The sequence below is a fragment of the Musa acuminata genome, chromosome BXJ3-8, assembly GCF_036884655.1.
Source record: "Musa acuminata AAA Group cultivar baxijiao chromosome BXJ3-8, Cavendish_Baxijiao_AAA, whole genome shotgun sequence".
NCBI classification, from domain to species: Eukaryota; Viridiplantae; Streptophyta; class Magnoliopsida; order Zingiberales; family Musaceae; genus Musa; species Musa acuminata.
Window position 1 is genome coordinate 42,314,383 of NC_088356.1, and position 19,154 is coordinate 42,333,536.

At 37.3% G+C, this 19,154-nt stretch overlaps 2 protein-coding genes and 1 long non-coding RNA gene across 7 annotated transcripts; 2 read left to right on the plus strand and 1 right to left on the minus strand.

Annotated features, from left to right (window-relative positions):
• The first annotated feature begins 724 nt into the window (after positions 1-724).
• Positions 725-2,402, plus strand: LOC135645577 (thioredoxin-like 1-2, chloroplastic). The gene is made up of 4 exons (XM_065164100.1): positions 725-1,043; positions 1,353-1,529; positions 1,623-1,787; positions 1,996-2,402. Exons 1-4 carry the CDS (start codon positions 849-851, stop codon positions 2,257-2,259), a joined length of 801 nt encoding a protein of 266 aa, XP_065020172.1. The 5' UTR covers positions 725-848; the 3' UTR covers positions 2,260-2,402.
• A 3,466-nt stretch (positions 2,403-5,868) lies between these two features.
• Positions 5,869-13,544, minus strand: LOC103995388 (kinesin-like protein KIN-14B). Of its 5 annotated transcripts, none has more exons than XM_009415962.3 (13): positions 13,075-13,540; positions 12,641-12,830; positions 12,425-12,556; positions 12,241-12,324; positions 11,929-12,096; positions 11,728-11,834; positions 11,442-11,617; positions 9,924-10,085; positions 9,624-9,839; positions 9,242-9,279; positions 8,964-9,091; positions 7,351-8,575; positions 5,869-6,425 (listed from the first exon to the last, which is right to left on the minus strand). In XM_009415962.3, exons 2-13 carry the CDS (start codon positions 12,666-12,668, stop codon positions 6,310-6,312), a joined length of 2,580 nt encoding a protein of 859 aa, XP_009414237.2. In that variant the 5' UTR covers positions 12,669-12,830; positions 13,075-13,540; the 3' UTR covers positions 5,869-6,309. The 5 variants fall into 5 exon arrangements, with proteins under 5 accessions (XP_009414237.2, XP_065020167.1, XP_065020165.1 ...); XM_065164095.1 differs by having other exon boundaries at positions 12,641-12,850; XM_065164093.1 differs by lacking the exon at positions 12,641-12,830 and having other exon boundaries at positions 9,060-9,091; positions 12,425-12,566; positions 13,075-13,544.
• A 1,554-nt stretch (positions 13,545-15,098) lies between these two features.
• Positions 15,099-19,123, plus strand: LOC108953611 (uncharacterized). The gene is made up of 4 exons (XR_001979397.2): positions 15,099-15,379; positions 15,448-15,497; positions 18,163-18,361; positions 19,030-19,123. It is a non-coding gene; the product is annotated as an uncharacterized LOC108953611 (long non-coding RNA).
• Positions 19,124-19,154: the final 31 nt, after the last annotated feature.

Sequence of the window (19,154 nt, forward strand, 5' to 3'; positions counted from 1 at the left end):
GACATTGATGTATCAATCATTGTATCGAAATATCCATCTTTTTATTATTCCATATCATTAGCAAAAATAAGACACGTCAAATTGAAAACTTTACCTTATGATTAGTGGTAATCACTGGTGGTAATCACCGTGTACTGCAGTCTACAAAGACGATCAATTCCATTAAGCTAGGTGTATTCTTATCATACGTGAACAAATCTTGTTGTCTTATCTACTTACCAAATTCTGCGACGATCACGACGAATTTATGCTCCATTTTTCTCGTGATTAGATTGAATGCAATCTCTTACGATTACCACGACGAAATCATCTCTTATCCACTCTAACCTTATCCAAACGTGAAATTTCCGGTAACAGCGTTCTTATACTTGACGCGGAGCGTACGAGCGGCGACTGTGACCTCCCGCGTCCCGTCGGCATCGTGGGTCCCATTTCGGTCTGTGGCTTAAATTTTGGGGCGTGAATCGGGGTTTGGAAGTCGGGACCGGTGTTTTGGCCTTTATCTGAAGCCTATCCACTTTCCCAAGCGGTAGCAAACGATGACCAAAAACGTGTCGTTTGGGAGACCAGCCACCTTTGACTAATATTCACCGTCCATCTTGCGCGTTTGGGTCTCTGATCCGATAATCGACGGTTAAGATTCACGATAGGAAACTAAATAAACGGAACGGATAGGACAAAAGGTGGGTCTACTAATTTCCATTTGTTACGCCCTATTTATTCCTTCGTCCTTTCTTCTGGAATGCTGTCCATCCGCCCCTTCCAATTTGCGCTGAATCGATCTCCTTCCAGCTCTTTGGTTTCTGCATCTCGACCGGAGGGAGAGGAAGGTTGGACCTTTGGAACCAATGGCGGAGCTTTTGGCTCAAAGGTGCTTCCTTTCCTCGTCCAGCGGCCACGCTTGCTTGTCGCGTTCTCGCGAGCAGAGGAAGAGCCCCGCGTTTGTGGCGCTCCGTAGCAGTGGCTTCCACGGGAGGACATTGGCTCTTGGTGCGCCGCGAGGGAAGCTCTTGCGTGGACGCGTCTCTTCGGTTCCTGTGCAGGTGCGTGGAGGCTTCAAGATCCGGTCTTTTGCCGCTTCTGCCCTGTTTATTGATTGATATGATGAAATGTTTTAAAGATTTGATCTTTTATGACCGGGTCAAGAAATTTCTTTGTTTGCCTCTTTTTTTAGTTCGCGTTCCTTCGTTTCCTCTTTGCGAGGACCAGAAACAATCTTTTTAGGGTTTTCATTGACCCTCCAAATTTATACTTTATGATGGGCTTGCAAGGGATTCCTCGTTTAGCAATTTGATGCTATTTGATTTTCGTGGTTAAAGATTCTAATAACTCTGTCTACTGGTTGTTCGCAGATGACCCCTTCGATCGGAAAGTCTTTGAAATGGTGGGAAAAGGGTCTCCAAGCCAACATGAAGGAGATCGAGTCGGCGCAAGATCTCGTCGACTCCTTATTGAACGCAGGCGACAAGCTTGTTATTGTAGATTTCTTCTCCTCTGGATGTGGAGGCTGCAGGGCCCTCCATCCCAAGGTATGATCTTTTATGGAAATTTCTGCTGTTAAGACTTTAATTTCCTCTTATTTGAAGGTATTCAAGAATTAATATCCTTTTTCTTTGGTGCAGATTTGCCAGTTTGCAGAGAAGAACCCTAATGTTCTGTTTCTTCAAATCAACTATGAGAAGCTCAAGTCCATGTGTTATAGCTTGCATGTCCATGTCCTCCCATTTTTTAGGTTTTACCGCGGAGCCCATGGGCGCCTCGGCAGCTTCAGCTGCACCAATGCCACTGTAAGATCCACAACCCCATTCCTATTCAATCTCCCCCCCCCCCCCCCCCCCCCCCCCCCTCATTTTGGCATCGATATGTGGCATTAGAACATGAACATGGTTGTAAGAACACCATGTTTAAATTGTTATTGTAATCGGTCAATTTCACACCCAGGATCATTTCTAGGTCTCTGATTTTGACCTCTCTTGTGTGGTTCATCATATGCAGATCAAGAAATTTAAAGATGCATTGGCCAAGCACAGCACGGACAGGTGCAGCCTCGGCCCAGCAAAGGGCTTGGAGGAGTCAGAGCTTCTGGCTCTGGCTGCAAACACAGACCTCTCCTTCAATTACGCCAAGATGCCATCTCTTTTTCCAAGTCCTGATGATGTTGCAGAGAGAGCTCGTGCAAGCCCAAAATTCCCTGTGCTTGCAACCCTCAGCGACACCCAGGATTCTGAAGAAAAGGCCATGGTCACCGCTGGCAGATGACCTCCATTTACCCTTGTACCTTTCGCAACTGCTACGTATACATGTACACTTTTGTTCAATGTAGGGGATCTTGTCCCAGGCCTCTCTTCTGTGTATATGTACTGTTACCATAGATGCAGCAGTTCAGGCGCATGCTTTTTTTTTGTGTTTGAGCCTGCTCAGTAGTCATGTGGCGAGTGATGAGGGAGGGAACTTCATGTTCTTGCTCGAGGGTTTGTGCATAATCTTTATATCATCCTTGCTTCTTTGTGACCCTCTCGTCTCGTGTGATGTGAATGTGAATGTGAAAGTACAAAAAACCAGTTGTTTTGGATCATCTCAGGACTAGTTTTTGATCCAAGTGAAGAAAAAGCTGGTGGTTGATGAAACAATGAGACTGAACCTTTTTAGTGGCACCAACAACAAGAGGAGAGATTGGCTACGTTTTCATAGAAAGAGCATTGACTTGTATGATCAAATTTACTGAATTGCAGGGGAATAAGCAGCACGCGGGAGATACAAATTGGCTGTGGTATTCTTGAAGAAAATTGCCAAACAATTTGATGAAATTACTACTAATTTTCTCTGTTTCATGTCCATAAAATGTATGAGAACATTACGAGAGAGTGAGAGAGAGAGAGAGTTCCATGAAGCTGATGGCGAGGAGGCGCGAGTTCTCGTGCTGCGCTGTCTGCCGCATGCAGGGACGGCGAGCGCCAACAACGTGACGGCTGTTTTTTGGCCGCACTCGCCTTGTCCTCGTCACGAAGCACTGCAGCGGTGTTTACATCAGACGTCTGTCCGCGGCTCCTTGTCGCGATCTTTATGTAACTGCGTCCACGTATCCAACTCCCGTGCATTGAGGCTGACGTGACACGTGTTTTTGTTCTTATCGTAGCAGCTAACCCGTTTGGCACTGTCATAATCGACACTCATCTTTGGAGAGCTTACTACCTCCACATAGCTGGATGGAAGATTCGTCGTAGACTTCATGTCGTCCATCCATGTGGTGTTCTTGTGGTGTTCCAGCATTCCATTTTAGCCAAAGAGTAATGTGGAAGATTGTAGATGGATGAAGTCCAAGTTTTGTGTAAGGTCGAGCACGGAAGTGGTCCAAGTATGATTGTAGTTTACCTCTTGTCCTAATTCCATGCGGTAGAAGGAGAACGAGGAGGATATGTGACTGGTCGTAACTGTTACGTGTGATCATTATGAACATATGGCAGGCGTACGACCTCGAAGGTTGGTTGTTGAAGCGCATTCATGGCGACGTGAATGATGCAGATAAGCTGTTTGATGGAATTGGGATGAGGATGTGGTACTGCTGAATGAATGCAGTGATTGCGGGGTGGGTCAATGTTGGGGACGTTGACAATGCACGTAATGTTTTCAAGTGGATGCCCGAGAGAAATATGGTCAGGTGGATATGGGGTTCGCCAGCTTTGCTAGATGAGTTGAACTTGCCAATCTAGGTGCAGTGGATTTGAGGGAATGGATATGTAGCTTATAGACGAGCATGGATTGTAGACTATTATTTCCATGATGCAACCATTGATGAACATGTACGCTGACTCTGGAAATCGGGGAAGCATTGGGGGTATTAAGAATATGAAACTGAAGATTGTGATCACTTGGACCACAATGATTGCAAGTTTCGCTTTGCATGGCTTGGGTCAGAAGCTGTCAAGATTATTTGTAGAATGGGAATTATTAGTGTTCAACCTAATGATGTCAACTTCCTAGCTGGTCTCTCGTCTCGTATTTATTTATTTGGGACTGACAGACGTAGGAAGGTGGTATTTTGACTAAATGAACTCAAAGTGCATGATCAAATGAAGAATTCAGTCCTATGGTTGTATGGTTGACTTTCTTGGACGTGCAGGTTCTGAGAATTGCCTGATATCTGTTTTAGAGGTTTGCCTTTTGAGCCAAATGGAGCAATGTGGGGAGCTCTTCTGGCTGCTGCTAGAAGAGGTGAGGCTAAGCTTGGAGAACTTTGCTTTGAAGTTGAACCACACTTTAAGCTGTTACTATTTCTTTTATCTAACATTTATGCAGCACATGAGAACTTGGATGATAGTGCAAAGCTCAGGAAGATGATGGGATATAGGGGAGAGATGAAAAAGTCAAGACCCAGTTGTATCATGAAGGTTCACACCGATCTTAAGAAGCCAAGGAAGGCAATTAATTTCTTCCAAAAATTAAAAAAAAGAACAGATATTATCTATGAAGTAACATACTCTTAATTTTGACATTGTTGAAGTGATTAGTCTAGACTGACATTCCGAATGTCTGTCAATGATTTAGAAGTTTGGTCGCTAACTTGGCATTTGTTCATCACTAGACTCGCTTGCATTCTGGTCTTCTTTATCATCAAGTTGTTGGTGAGACAAGACTCCTTGATCCTATACTATATCATCCTCAAAGAGAAAAAAAAAAAAAGAAAAGAGAATAAACATTCTGCTTTAATGATATCCTTGCAACAAAAGCTTCATATCAGATTCATTTTGCATTTGGGCAAATGAAAGTGAATTGCTACTTTTTTGCAGAGCCAATTATCATATTAAACTCTGATAACTACCATACATCTATTATGGTTGACTGTACCAAAGCATGTGGAAAAACTTATACTGCTATGCTGTTCATCTTGGCAAAACATCTGGTCTAATGAAGTATTGTGGAAATTAATATCAAATGTTTCACTTAGGAATGCATAAGAGTCTACCTGTTTAATTATAAGGTATAATATCGATTTATTAGCCAATCACTATTATCATGATTCGGTTCTTCTTTAGATACCATCTAAGTTCGATCTCTGGATGGTGGGATCCATTTATTGCTGGTTGGCTGGCAGGATCGGAGGCAGTGGATCTTTAATCATCCACAACATGATGGCAAGCATTGAAGGAGCTAAAACATACATCCTTTGAATTCCTAACTTGTTAAGCTGAGGTAGCATGTGGATAAACAGGAAGTTCTTTTTTTGTGATTCTATTTTGGCCTCCAAATGCTTGCTGATTTTTCTTGTTTTTCATCTATGTTGCCTTTTATTTGTCATGAATACTTGCTACCATTCTCTTGTTTATGAAATACAAAAAGATTCCATTTATTTCTACCTATTTTTGAATGTGATACTCCATTATGTTAGAGACATTGTATGTTTTTGAACTTGTCACAGTAGCATAATTTTCTAGATGCTTTGTTGACATTATTGTTTGTAAATTATCATTTACAAAATAGATATAGCATGGTTGCTATCAGGAAATCACTTCGGAGGTTCTTATTCTATTATAAATGAATCATGCGTGGAAATTGCATTATGCAGCTTAAGAGAGGGTACAATTAGTCTTCCAACTGAAATTTATGGTTTATCAGGCATAACAGACATCCTGTACTTCATTTCCTAAATAAGATTAATTGTCTGATCAAACAACAAACATAACCTTTTGGTAGGTTTCCGTTCTCATGAACATAAATGCAACAATCGTCAAGATACCTTCTTCAGCTGGTGGTTTCTTTACGTAGATAAATGAATTTCACCGACACCATTATGTTGTTCACTGATCCATAGTTATTTGGATGACTGAAATAAAAAGCTGTGGGCCAATCATGCAATCAACACATATGGCATCCTTCCAATAGAAATGAGGATTTATTTTCAAATGAAATGTACAGTTCATGCACAAACTTCAGTGTCTTTTTATGTATGGATTCAAACAGGAAAGAAGCATTTATACACAGACATCCATGTGCAGACTTACGAATGGACGCTCATATACATATGCACTTGGAGACACTTCTAATAGAGAGATGCAGATGTGTTTGCGACGTACATAGCACACGCATACGTACATACTAGCATGCATATGCGTGCGCACACAGTGAGAGAGAGAGTGTTTTAAAGATATCTCTTTTCTTTATTGGGTCTGGTTATTTGCCAAAAGGGGTATAAGAATTTTTTATGTGCAGAGCAGGATTGCTCTGTAATATTTTACTTAAAGAAGGAGGGCAATATTATGGTCTTCTATGTTTCATCCCACCAGTTTGAAGAAAAAAAATTGCAATTGCATTTTAATGTAGTAAGCCATGGAAGAAATCACAGCCTAGTCCAAGACTCTGAATGCCCAAGCCTAGTAGTACACTTGCCCACAACCTTTGGATGGTCTTCAAGAATAGCCCATTTGTACCTGAAGTGAAAAAGGAAAAACATGCTTATAGTAATTGGTTAGACTATACGAATAAGCTAATCCATAACAAGAAGGTGCTTAGCTTCCTATATCCTTGGAAAAATTGGCAATCATGTAGGGGTAACTCATCAGTCACTAATCTGTCTGGTCTTTGGCAGAGAAAAGTTGGGAATGATATGATGTTCTCTAGAATCTGATCAGATGAAGTACAAGGTACAGTCTTAAAGGTTCTATGGTAAAAAGGTCAATATTTTATTGCCAATTTTTCAGGATAAGTGATTTAGGTTCTACTTCTAAATTGGAAAGAATCCATATTTTTTGGGCAAAGATCATTATTGAATATTGCATGCCATCTTGCATTAAGTTTTTATTCAGATTTCTTACTTTGTCACCTATGATCTTGAAATGAGTTAGAATCTTAGAGGAAGATTCTGTGAAAGTGGAGGTGATGAGTTTACTGCAAAATTTCCCCCTTTTTCCTTTAGCTGCTAGCTGTGAAACCAAAGCTGCAATAGGTGTAATACTCCTTATAATTTCGGGTGTTGATATTAAGTTGTTGTGAGATTTTAGTGCAAAAGTATTTTAAACTGTTGTTTAGTTCAAAGATATCATCTTTGCTTGAGGAGATTCTATTTTTAACTAACAAATATGGATTATGAATCTAGTAACTAACAAAAATATGTTTGATGCATGCTTATTAATTGTTCTAATCTCATTTGCTGGACTTGTGCCTCTTTTAAGCATTCAGCCTGTCTGATTCTGTTGTTGGATTTTCTTTTTTTGGTGAGGATAATGTAGGTGCTAAACCCTATCTAGAGAATTACCTGTTTAAATCCTTGGACACCACTACACAAGGATATTAACCTAGAACCTACCGAACCAATTCCATTTCAGAAATAGCTTAACTGACTGGACAGAAGCTTACCGTGTTCTTCATCATGGCAACTGGTAATATGTATCATGGACTCTTTCAAGTCAGTATGTTGGTCTGGTTGTAATGAATGAGTTGCAAATAGTGATCTCCTAGGTGTTCTAAAAAGCATGCAAGATTCCTCTTTGTTCTCCTGTTGTTCTGGCCTTGAACAATCTTCACTGTAGCTGTCCACTGAAATGGGGTTTTCTCTGAATCCAGGTGTTTCTGTTAGTACAGTAACTACAGTCAAATCTTCTTGTACTTGACCACCTGTTCTTTCTGCAGCTACTTGATCATGATCTTGGTTCTGATCAAGCTGTGTATCTTCCATGTCAGTCAGTGAACAAACAATGAATCTTCTTGCTTCATCTAATACAATGCTTTTTAGAGAATCTACACCATTAAGATTTGTCTTCTTTGTGGACCCTGAATTTCTCTTTCTAAAATTTTGGATCTCTGCCTGGTTACAGTATATTACTCTGTTCTGTTGCTTGCACATGATATTTCTCTTGTCAACCGGAATAGCAAATATGCGTTTACCACCAACATTATGTGTTCGAGTTTGACCTGTTGTTTGTAGATGAAGCCAATCTTCAGTGAAATGCTTATTTTTATTAATTTCTTTGACCTTCAAACTTCCATTGTTGAAGCATCCATCATGAAGAGAAGTCATTGAACTTCTTGGGGATTTCTCCTGTTCTGGGAAAATTACTTGTTTAATCTCATATTCTGAAGTGCCTTGACTACATTCAGTATCATCATCTGCACCATGTCCCTGAATTGCATAGCCGGTGGACATGCTAAAATCTGAACCGTAGTCAGACAGACAAGCAGTATCCTTTGCTTGAGAAGTTATGGATTCAGCATAGACAGATGCAGACCTTTTCATCTTTGAAGGAATTGCTGATTTCTTTCTTGTACCTGTAGAAGAAAGGTGAACTGAACCAGTCTTTTGTTTACTGCAAATTGTTGGTTTCATGAACCTGGGCAAGCTTGGAGATGTTCTTTTGAAACCCTTGGCATTATGCAAATCAACTTCCCCATTAAAGTGAAGATCTCCAGTCACTGTCAGTGAACCTTTTTCATGCACATCATTCGATTGATCGAATCCCATTAGAAGTGTTAGTCTCTCATTGAGCCTCCCAGTTTCTCTTTGCACATCTTTTTGTTCACTTTCTAGTTCTGTTATTGTTTGTTGCAGCTTAGCCATTTCAACTTCCTTCTTAGCTTGCAGTTCCTATTTCCAAGACAAAAGTAAGCTTCTGAAGTAAGAAAAGCAGAAATAGTCAATAGGAAAAAATCATTTTTAATTGGAACAGGAAAAGCTCAATAATTTGTATGTCAATGTATTAGGCTTGCTTGCTGGTGGCACACGTATTGGAATATTAGATTTGTATGAGCTTGCAACAGAATGTAGAACATCAGAAATCATAAGTTTTTGCACCAAAGAATTAAATGCTGTGCATACTAGGGAATTATTTTGATTTGAACTAATCACCTGTACAATGAATAAGATATTTACTAGAGATATACTATGTTTTGTGTGTGTGTGTGTGTGTGTGTGTGTATATATATATATATATATATATATATATATATATATCAGTGTGTGTATATAAACTTACTGGTGATTTTTCACTTTCTAGGTGGATACTTCTCACTCGTGTAGCAAAACCCAAAGAACAAATTGTCTCACATAAATCTTCTTCTTTGGGGCTTACATGGACAAACATCAACGTCTTTGAGTCTGATCCTGTAATTACAAGTGCAAAACTTAGCAAAATTATTGGCTCTTACTCATGGTAAATTGAAATAATCTTGGCAAAATTGTTGGCTCTAAATTATGGTAAATCGAGAAATATTTAACCATGGTTTCTTTAATGAGAGAAACTGTGAAGCTTACCTAGTGAATCTCTGAGAACTTGTGTAAGCTTGCTGTTCCTGTCAAAATGAAGAACTAAAATTCAAAATTTATTCAAACATCACAAAAAAAGAAGATATTTCATAGGAACTGCAATCATAATATATATTAAGTTGGTAGTATCATAGAACAAATATTTAATTGAAATGCCCCAACTTATCTGATTCTGAGTGAATTTCAGAAAGTCAACTGAAACATCTCAGATCATGAATGAATTATGTTGTGAACAAACTGGTGGACAAGCTCACAACTCGAATGACATGAGAAAATCAGCGAGCGACACGGGAAAGATATGATTAGTGTAAATGTTTTCATACAAGGAACTGTTGTTCAAGAGTACAGTTGATATTCTTATAATACATACCTGTATGGAACATGGTTCTTCTTATGCTGGAGTGCACTGATGACATCACCAAGAGCTGACAGTGACAAGTTAATTGCCTTCCCCTCTTCCAGTCTTCTTCCTGTTGCTTGTGTCTTTAACAGCCGCTCACTTCCACCTAGATCGACCATCCATATCTTATTTGTTTCCTTTTGTCTCTCAGGTGCAGCAGAACAAGTTAGTGATATGCAAGTAAGGCTGTCCTGCACAAGAACTGTTTATGGTCCAAAGATGGTTCTTTTCATCCAAAGGTTGTCATCACTGTAGGTATGAAATAAATACCAGTGAGATCTGCTTGACTTCAAATTGGACTTTGTGGAAGCTGTTGACCTGGATCGGCTTCCAAGGTTGTATAGTCTTTTAACTTGCTCAAAGTTGCTCACTTTGATAGATACAAGGTTCTCTATCTCAATGCCTCCAAGTGAGTTCATTTGAATTGAAAGGCTGTAGATAATGATTAATGATTAGCATTTTGTTAGCTAAAATTTTCAAATAAAAGCATAACAAATTTAGTATAGTTCTTTAAATCGGTTGATGATGGATTTGGCTCTTGTCTATGATTTTGGTTTAATTGTAAACCGTAAATTACTCTTCTTCTCTGCAATAGAATTGTAGGTCAAACATGACAACAACGACAAAGCTGTAAGTCTCAACATATAAGGTCAGCTACATGGATTTTTTTCTTGCCATTGAGATCTGTAAGTCATATGTTAAATTCAGAGTACTTAAATTTTTATTTATTATTTCTATTAAAATCTTTTTAGATCTTCTTCTATCTCTCCTCATACTACTAACATCAATTATTTAACATTTTCTGATTACCATATCTGGAGGTCTCTTGAGCATATATCCATATCATTTTAAATGATTTTCTCTTATCTTATCCTCTATCGAAGTGATACCTAGTTGTTCATGAATAAAAGTAATTCTTTTCCTATCTTTCCTAGTAACTCCATACATCTATCTCAATATTCTCATCTCGATAACACAAACTTTTTGTATATATTGTTTCTTAACACTCAGATCCATAAAGCATTATTAGTGGTCAAACAAAAATCTCCACAAATCTAGCATAGGCACTAAATGTTGCCTTTCAAGTCTAATAGATTAGTTGTGCATCTTTGGCTGAGGGATTAGTCAAGTTGATGAAGAATAGAGCCGTTTAGGGAATTTAATTGTATCAAATATGGTGATAATGCAGTGTAGTAAATTTGCAAAAAAAAAAAAAAAAGGCTGAAAGTCTTTCTAAATCTGTGTTAGCTATTTAGATTTAATAGTTGGACAAATGGGTATTGGGAAAGTCGTGGGCAGAGAAGGTGTTGTGATAGAGGTATCGACCAAATATATTTCTTTAAGTTCCATATGAAAGGAGATGTATCCTAAGATAAGGACATGTATCCTAAGATACATGAGTCAGTGTGATGAATCATAACTCATTCAAATGTTATTCTGTTTTACTTCCATTGTGTCATTTTGATATCATCAAGCAATTTCCACTTTTCATGACCTATCAAATCAGACAATGCAAGACAGTATCTACATCTCTATTTCTAATTTTTACAAGACTTACAATGAGAAGGTAATTTAATTCTTGCAAATTATGTTCTGCAAATAGGATTTTGTTTGCCTATTCCTATAAGAATAAAAAATTGTGTCTTTTTCTACTTTATGGCTTAGCATACAGAATTATAGCTACAGTAATTTGCCTCACTAATGGGTTCCCAAAGTTTCTACATCATAATTAATGGTCTTTGATATATAAATGTCTTGATAATGTATCCAAATAGTTTTTGTTCTCACCATGCTTTATGAACCCTTTGCTTTGTGCTTTGTGGAACAAGTAGATCTCTTAGAGTGCCCATGTAGATCTCAAGCATGCTGAAGGTGAACTGGAATGTATAATTGCTTTCTAATGCTTGTTCAAATATTGCCCGAATCCCACGAGGCACAAGACCAAGATTGCTTGGAACACCTTCCTAGATACAAATTATAAGTTGGTCAAACCTTGATAATTTGTCCATTGGTTGACCGTATTTTGTCTAATCCAAGACATGATAAATAATTTGTCTAAACCAAGAACTCTTACCATGCTATAAGTTTTACCAGTTCCAGTTTGCCCATAAGCAAAGATGCAGACATTATAGCCATCCAAGGCAGATTTGATCACAGGTTCAATCTCAGAAAACACTTCTTCTGAAATATTTTGAGAATGCACATTATTTTTCTGAAATCATGATAATATATTAATATATTTTCAGAACTTAGACTGTTATATTGTTGACTTTACCTTGTGTTGATTGTGGATGAAAAACCTTGTCAAAACTGTATTGCTTGTTCTTATCATCAGCAATTCTTAGGAACAACTTAGTTGTATCTGAAGTGAGCACTCGTCTTGCATATCCACAAATCTCATCAGGGAGGAAAGGCCTTACACGGCAAAATACTCGAATATTCCCTGTATAACAAGAAAAATATGAGTCAGTTCTATCAATTGTTCAGCCTCCTTTTAGTTTTATACTTGCAAGATTTATTGAGATATGCCTTTCAGAAAAGGATGAGCTAGGAGTGAAAGATTTCAGTCCAGGATCAGTGCTGCTACCTTTTAGATCAAGAAAATCATTTAGTGCTTGTCTCCTCCGTATGGATAACTCTTTCAGTTGGACAGTAAGAGAAGCTAATGCATCTATTTGCAGAAGAAAATGAGAATTAAGGTGAGAATCCTATCAGACAAAGGCATCACATCAATTTTACAGTTCAGGAAAGAAAGATAAATGTGATTTTACCTTGAATCTTTGAAACACAAAGATTATTGTTGGATTCATCACAGTCTCGATTCATCTTTTCAAACATTTTGCTCTTTACCTGCAGATCACCTTTTAAATTGCTCGATTGCAGGTCCTTGATTATGCAGCAAACTGAATCAAACTAACTCGCAGTAAGATTGGGGTTAGTTCCAACAAGTGAACATATGGGGTCAGGCAGGTGTCGAAAGGATTTACTTGGCTCTACACCTTCAGGTTCATCCATTTTACTCCACTAAGAACAATTTATGATACGATGAATAGCTTTTTTTATCCTTGATTCCCATTAGACATTTCATGGAATCAGCTTCCTCAGGTTGCTCTTTTTGGATTTGTTTCAGGATCACTGAAAACACTACAGTAGTCTTCTGAATGCTGCTTTTACATACTGAATTACCAGAGGAAAGACTGTTGTTGAAAAAAATATGTAGGAAATACACAAAGAATGGCAGAAGTGAGAAATGAAAGAAAAGAAAGTTGGATCCTCTAAGGAACCAATTAGAGAAAGAATAGAACTGCTAGCAGAGAAGGAATCACATAATTTCTGAACTTTGTCTACATGAACTAAGATGGATATCATCTATACATAATATAGGGAAAATTTGAGAGAAAAAGGTGGAGATACCAACTACCTCTGAAGAGCTCCATCTGCAATATATGTTCTTTTGCAAGCTACATCCTGATGAATTCCAAGAATGTTGCTGTCTTACCAAGAAGAAAGAGACAGTTCCTACTCTTAAGGGCATCATAACTGGTTCATTTTCATTCTTTTTCCCCAGTCAAAGTTTTGAACGAGACAAATCCTTGAAAGCAAAGAAGAAAACTGAGACACGTAGTTGACCACTTGACCTTGTACAAAAACTTAATAAGAAACAAAAGATAGGTCTGGAGATCATTAATGAGAAGGAAGTTGGAATATTTAAGAGATTAAATGGTAAAACTCAAGTTTTACTGACTCCCATTTCAATCAGAAAGTGACATCAGGGACACAGGACGGGGGCCTGCGACCTACTGAAACTTTTGCTCTTAACAAATTTCTTCAAGTAATTCTCTAGAATCCACTTTGTGAAATTGCAATAGAAGCAGCTCCATGAGTAGGCAGAGTAGGTATGATGATAGAAGGAATTTGCAAAATCATGTGAGAAAGCCAAAGAATCAGCTCATGATATAGGCCTGAAGAAGAATAATTTGTTATGTGGAATCTTAAAGGTCCATCAAATTATCAGAGGAAGCATTTAAATTGTATAGAGAGAGAGAGAGAGAGAGAGAGAGAGAGAGAGTAGCGTGTCCCAATAAAATAAAATAAAATAAAGGCGATTATGACTAGGGGCATTCATATGACATTTATTTTAATAATGTCTTGGGCAGCTGAAATCGTTCTCATTGTGATGGCTATATTTTAGTTTACCAAACTTTCTGGTATTTAATGTTTGAATAATCAGGTCATGCTTGTTTTCATAAGTTTCTTAGAATTGATTTTGAAACTGTACACCTGCCATCTCACCAGCCTCTCAAAAGCCGGATAAGAAAATTGCCTTCCAGCCCCTGAATCCTGTTACATCACAATCATAACATTCCAATTTGAAATAGTCATCTTCTTCTTTTGAGTTGGCCATCTAAATACATGGTTCTGTTTGGTCTACAGCATTCATAAACATGTGCAGATACAGTAGGTTTTTTGTTTTTAGCTTTAGGATCATGTTCAGATATACTGAAAGGGATCTGATTGATGAATCTAAAGCATGTTATACCTCAAGATATGGCTTCTCAGTGCTTACAATGCAGTGTTTCTTTGTCTTGATGTCTGTCCTTTCTTTACAGGACATCATTCAAGTAAGGTAAAGGGATGGACCCCTCACTACCAGATCTAACCCGTGACTTCTGAGGCTCAACAAGTTGAAGGGCCCACTTGAGGTAAGGGGCTACAATCAAACTCCAAGGAGATGTCTCTTCCTTCAGAATATGACAATAGAATTCTGGTAGCATTATATTTTGGCAGAAGGTCAGATGTGGTGCATTTGTTACCCATTTATTACCAATTAAATTTACCTGAAGAACAGCCAAGAATGAGGAAGAAGTTATTCTGTGTGAGGATTTAAGGACAGCACTAACCCAAATAAATGAACTTGTAATTTTTCTCTGAATAATTTAAGATACACACTTATACAAATGGCATTTCACAAATAAACATCTAACATAAAATTTTTGGTATAAAATAATAGTTGTTACGTAGACTTGTGTCATGTACTTCACTGGTCTTATGGTTTTAACAGAATAAAATTAAAAGATTGTTCAGTCAAATGTTTCTTATTAGATTGAGGGGCGACTTTGGTGTTGTAGTAGCAGGTATGGTGGCTCCTTTATGACCTGGGTGATCAAGACTTTGCCCGTTTATATTTCTCATCAAACTGATATCATGATTGTCATTGATTTGTAGAATAAATACAAATGCCCATGTGGAATGACATCTGCATGTTTTTGGACCCTGTTTTGTGTGCTAAAATCTGACAGGTAATTCATGAAGCCAATTGGATTGCAGTGTTGAGGGGTTCAGAATCTTGACTGTACTTGAACAGGTTCTTCTCCCTTGGAGCTTTATCCTTTTCAGGACAATAAGATGGAGTTATAGGGAAGATTTGTGAAGTAGGGATCTGTCTTCTTCACAGTCAAGAGAAGCTTTTTATCCTTTGATGAAAAGTGAAGCTTTTGTTACTTAGCAGTAAAGTTGAGTTATGGACAACAGACTGACAGACATCAAATCTTGTGACTTGGAAGGAGACTTTCCATGTGACAATAATTGAAAGAATCATATTATCAGACCTGAAAGCAATGAGGGGGCAGCTGATGGAACAAATTCCTAGCACTTTTCCCTTGTTCCTCAGAAAAGAAAAAGAAGGCATGCTAGCATGCACTCATGCGCGCACACTCTCCTAAGAGGTAAAAGATTTCATTTTTTATTCTAGGTATCTGCTATTGCAGGAGCACTAATAAATCCATGTTAGCAGGTCCAGTTACTCCTACGTCCATGGGCACATATGTTGACTGCATCCAAAAGGTGAGTCGATTGAATGATCTTAAGGTATATTGTCTCGTGAGTAATTATTTAACCTGTTAATTATCTGATTGATCTCAATGATTTTTCCTTGTATACTTTGGAAATTTATGCTGTATTGGCAAACAACAATTTTCTCTAGTTTATATGGCTTAGAGATTACTGTAGCAGTATTGATATTCGATAATAAAAAATACTACTTGTATCTTTCAAAGTCACAACTTCACAAGGTCTGTGACCCTGTGGTGGAATGAACATGTGAAAAATTGGTATCCCATGCATAATATGAGATCCTAAAGAACTCCTCTGTATAGAAATTAAGTATTGCTTAAGTCAGGTTTATCTAATTAGTGAGGGTTGTGATTGCTGTCATCTTTGCTGCATACTTTATGGTTCTCAACTTAAAAATTCTGTGATCCTTGCTAATTATGAGATTACCTTTCATCATACAGTTCATTGTTGTATATAATTAAATTGTGGATATATCTTAACCTAATCCAGTTTTTCTTCTTTGTACCCCTCGCCCAACACATGACCTTAGAGTTCTCACAGTATTTTAGAATCCTACTTTCCCCACCAGTTCTTTTGTAGTCCATTGAAGTCTCAAGCAAATAGGCAGCATCACCACCATTTTGAAGGCTCCAATTGGTTCTCCGTAATGATTTGATTAACGAATTGATGATGTTTTATGTTATAGCCCATTATTTATGTAACTATTGGGCTAATGAACTGTCCTTTTGGCCAGGTCAAATTAGTTTAATGTAGTAAGTAGTTGAGCTAAATTTTAGGAAGGTTAGTGAAGTAACAGTTGTTTTCCAAGAATTTAAATACTGGTCAGATAACGAATTTAGTAATCTATTGGGTGTATAATTTTAGTTTTGGTATATTGGATAGTACACTGACATCCAATATCATTGATTAAAATAATGAAAAGTTAAATTGATGATATCATCCCAATATCAAATTTTATATTTTATTATCAGTATTTAGTTGTATCAGTAAATATCTACCAATATGTATCAAGAGTATTCTTGATCTTATTTGTACTATATCCTTATATCCTTCTCCATGTTATTATTATTGATATCTATTATTTTATGGTGCTTGGAGACCAATGATACCTTTATAGGAATTGTTTGAATATATAGTATAGCAAAAACAAAAGAAAAGAAATCAAGCATATGTTTTTGGTACTACAATTAGCCATATCTTTACAAGATTGTAAAATTGGAAGTGTTATTGATGTTAGTAGTGATTGCAATGCTCTTCATTGACTTTGTCACTATGGGAGATTCCTAGTCAAGAATTTTTTATGCAAGAATAATTTAATTTATATGTTATTTAAATGAATTTTATTAGTTTTAAGATATTTGCATTTGTCATGAGTTGTCACATGACAACATCTACTCAAGGCGAAAAATAAATAAATAAATAAATAAAAAATTAAATTATGATTGTTATTGAAGATTTTAAATTATAATGGAAGATTTTGTGAGGATTAATCTCAACGAGGATGAAAGCATATCAATCAAGATTATTATTTTCTTCGAAGAGAGATCAAATCATATATTTGATTTGATTCAATTGTAATATTTTGCCTATTTTTATGAGTCAGAATATTATAATATATTTAAATCAGAAATAGATTAATGAAATGTGTTCTTTTTCCACTTTGAATGTGAGTGGTGCGAGACCACATTTATTTTCCGATGGTATGATTCCATCATCCGCCTGCGAGATGTGCGAAGGTACAAGGTCTTCATCCTAGAAGTATTTTCCTTGAGCAAGAGCGAGTTTGGTAGTTATATATTTATTTTCCTATTATCTTTTAATTATTATCTTCTATTCCTCTCTTTTATATTCCTCTATTATCAACAAATATTCTGTTGCTATCCTCCAACATCAATTCTGGACAATACGTGGGATGTTTACATGCTGTACTGCAAGGGCTGAAGGTGCCTCTGAATCAAGAAACTATCACATATGCTCTCAACTTTTGGACTCCAGATTCCTGCTCTTGGTATCAATCCATTACCACCAATAGTTAAATGCAGAACTAGCTCTCTCTTATGGAACATCATTGAAGTCTTCACAATAGAAGTAAGCCAGATATCTTGGACTCCAATGGATAGGACTGGTGGTTTTTGTTTTGACTATTCAATACCTTTCATCATAGGCCCAACACTGTGTCCTTCTTCAAGGTTGAGATTACAAGTGTTATCTAGACTGTATATATGTGGAAATACAGATGCAAAATCATCCAGGGTGTGGATGCAATGTTGTTTTTGACAATGGCCGCAAATGCCATGATTTGAGAAACCCACTTTGAGGTCCTGCAGTTACCTGTGTGCATTGAGACTGTCAGAGCTTGAATGAGTCCAGAATGGAAGCTGAGAGGCTGATGTTGAGTCCAAAACCCAAGTTTGTGAGACAATAAATATACTTTTCGTTCATGTTAAGGCCTCACAAAAAATGGTGGAAGATTGCAAGGAGAAATGAGTGCCTGTTTGATGTAGATAATATATACATTTCTTTCTTGGAACTGCTTCCATCTTTCCATGTTTAGCCATGTGCGTCGTTATGCAACCTTTCTTCCTCTCTCTAACTTCTGTGGCCTTTATATTGTTTAATGAATGCTTACATCATTACATTGGTTGGTTTTATTTAGGGTTATTCAAATGAAGACCTTTTCTTCTGCTGTTCTGGAACCTCGCAGTTATGGAGCAGAAGCAATGGAAAACAATGTTCATGATTGACAAACTAGTTATTGCAGTATAAAACATGGAACTCAGGAAGAGAGGGATCCAAGTCATTTTGAGCATGGAGTGCACCAACTACAGTTCAAAGTAATGAAGGAAAGCAACATGGTATGTAACCAAGCAAATTAGTTCCATGAAGATAGAATATTTATGGAGAAAAATGGAGAAATAGTATAAGTCTGCCAGTTACTTTAGGAAAGAATCCACCAGTTACTTTCTTTACTCTAGATTTACATTTGTAGAAACTTTAGTCAACTCTACCTCAAAGTTATACAGAGCTAAACAGTAGGTCAAACTCAAGATAGTACTAATAAATGCTAGCAGTTCAAAGTCAGTAAACATTTGTATCTTCTGCTGCTTATTACTTGTAAGTTTAGCTGCCACTGTTCCTCTACTCTTCCATCACTCCTCTGTATCCAGGAATACAAGTTCACCTGACCTTCCTCACCCAGCCTCCCTGCCATTCTTTGTCACACTAAATTGCTCTGTTGCAGGGAGTCATGTGTGATGAAGTGGGGCATCAGGTTCACTATCACTGGCCTTGAGTAGTAATAGCCTGTTTCAACTATATAAGACTTTTTGATTGTGGAGGGAAACATTGGATTAACTTCTAATATCCATCATAATTGCTTTGGAGAGGATGTGGAATGCCCAGAACCAACAAATATTTTATCTCACCATGCAACAAAAGATTGCTCACTGTGCTCAATCATGACCTAACCCACCACTTGGGCTATAATTTTTCATCACATTATTGACATCTCTAATTTGTATAGGTATGACATCAATAGTCAGAAGTTCCAAGATTATGGTCCAGATTGACTCTCGAAAGGTGACAAATATTTCATCATCTTGAATTTTTTTTAAATATAGTTTTTTTATTAATAAATATGTCTGTTTA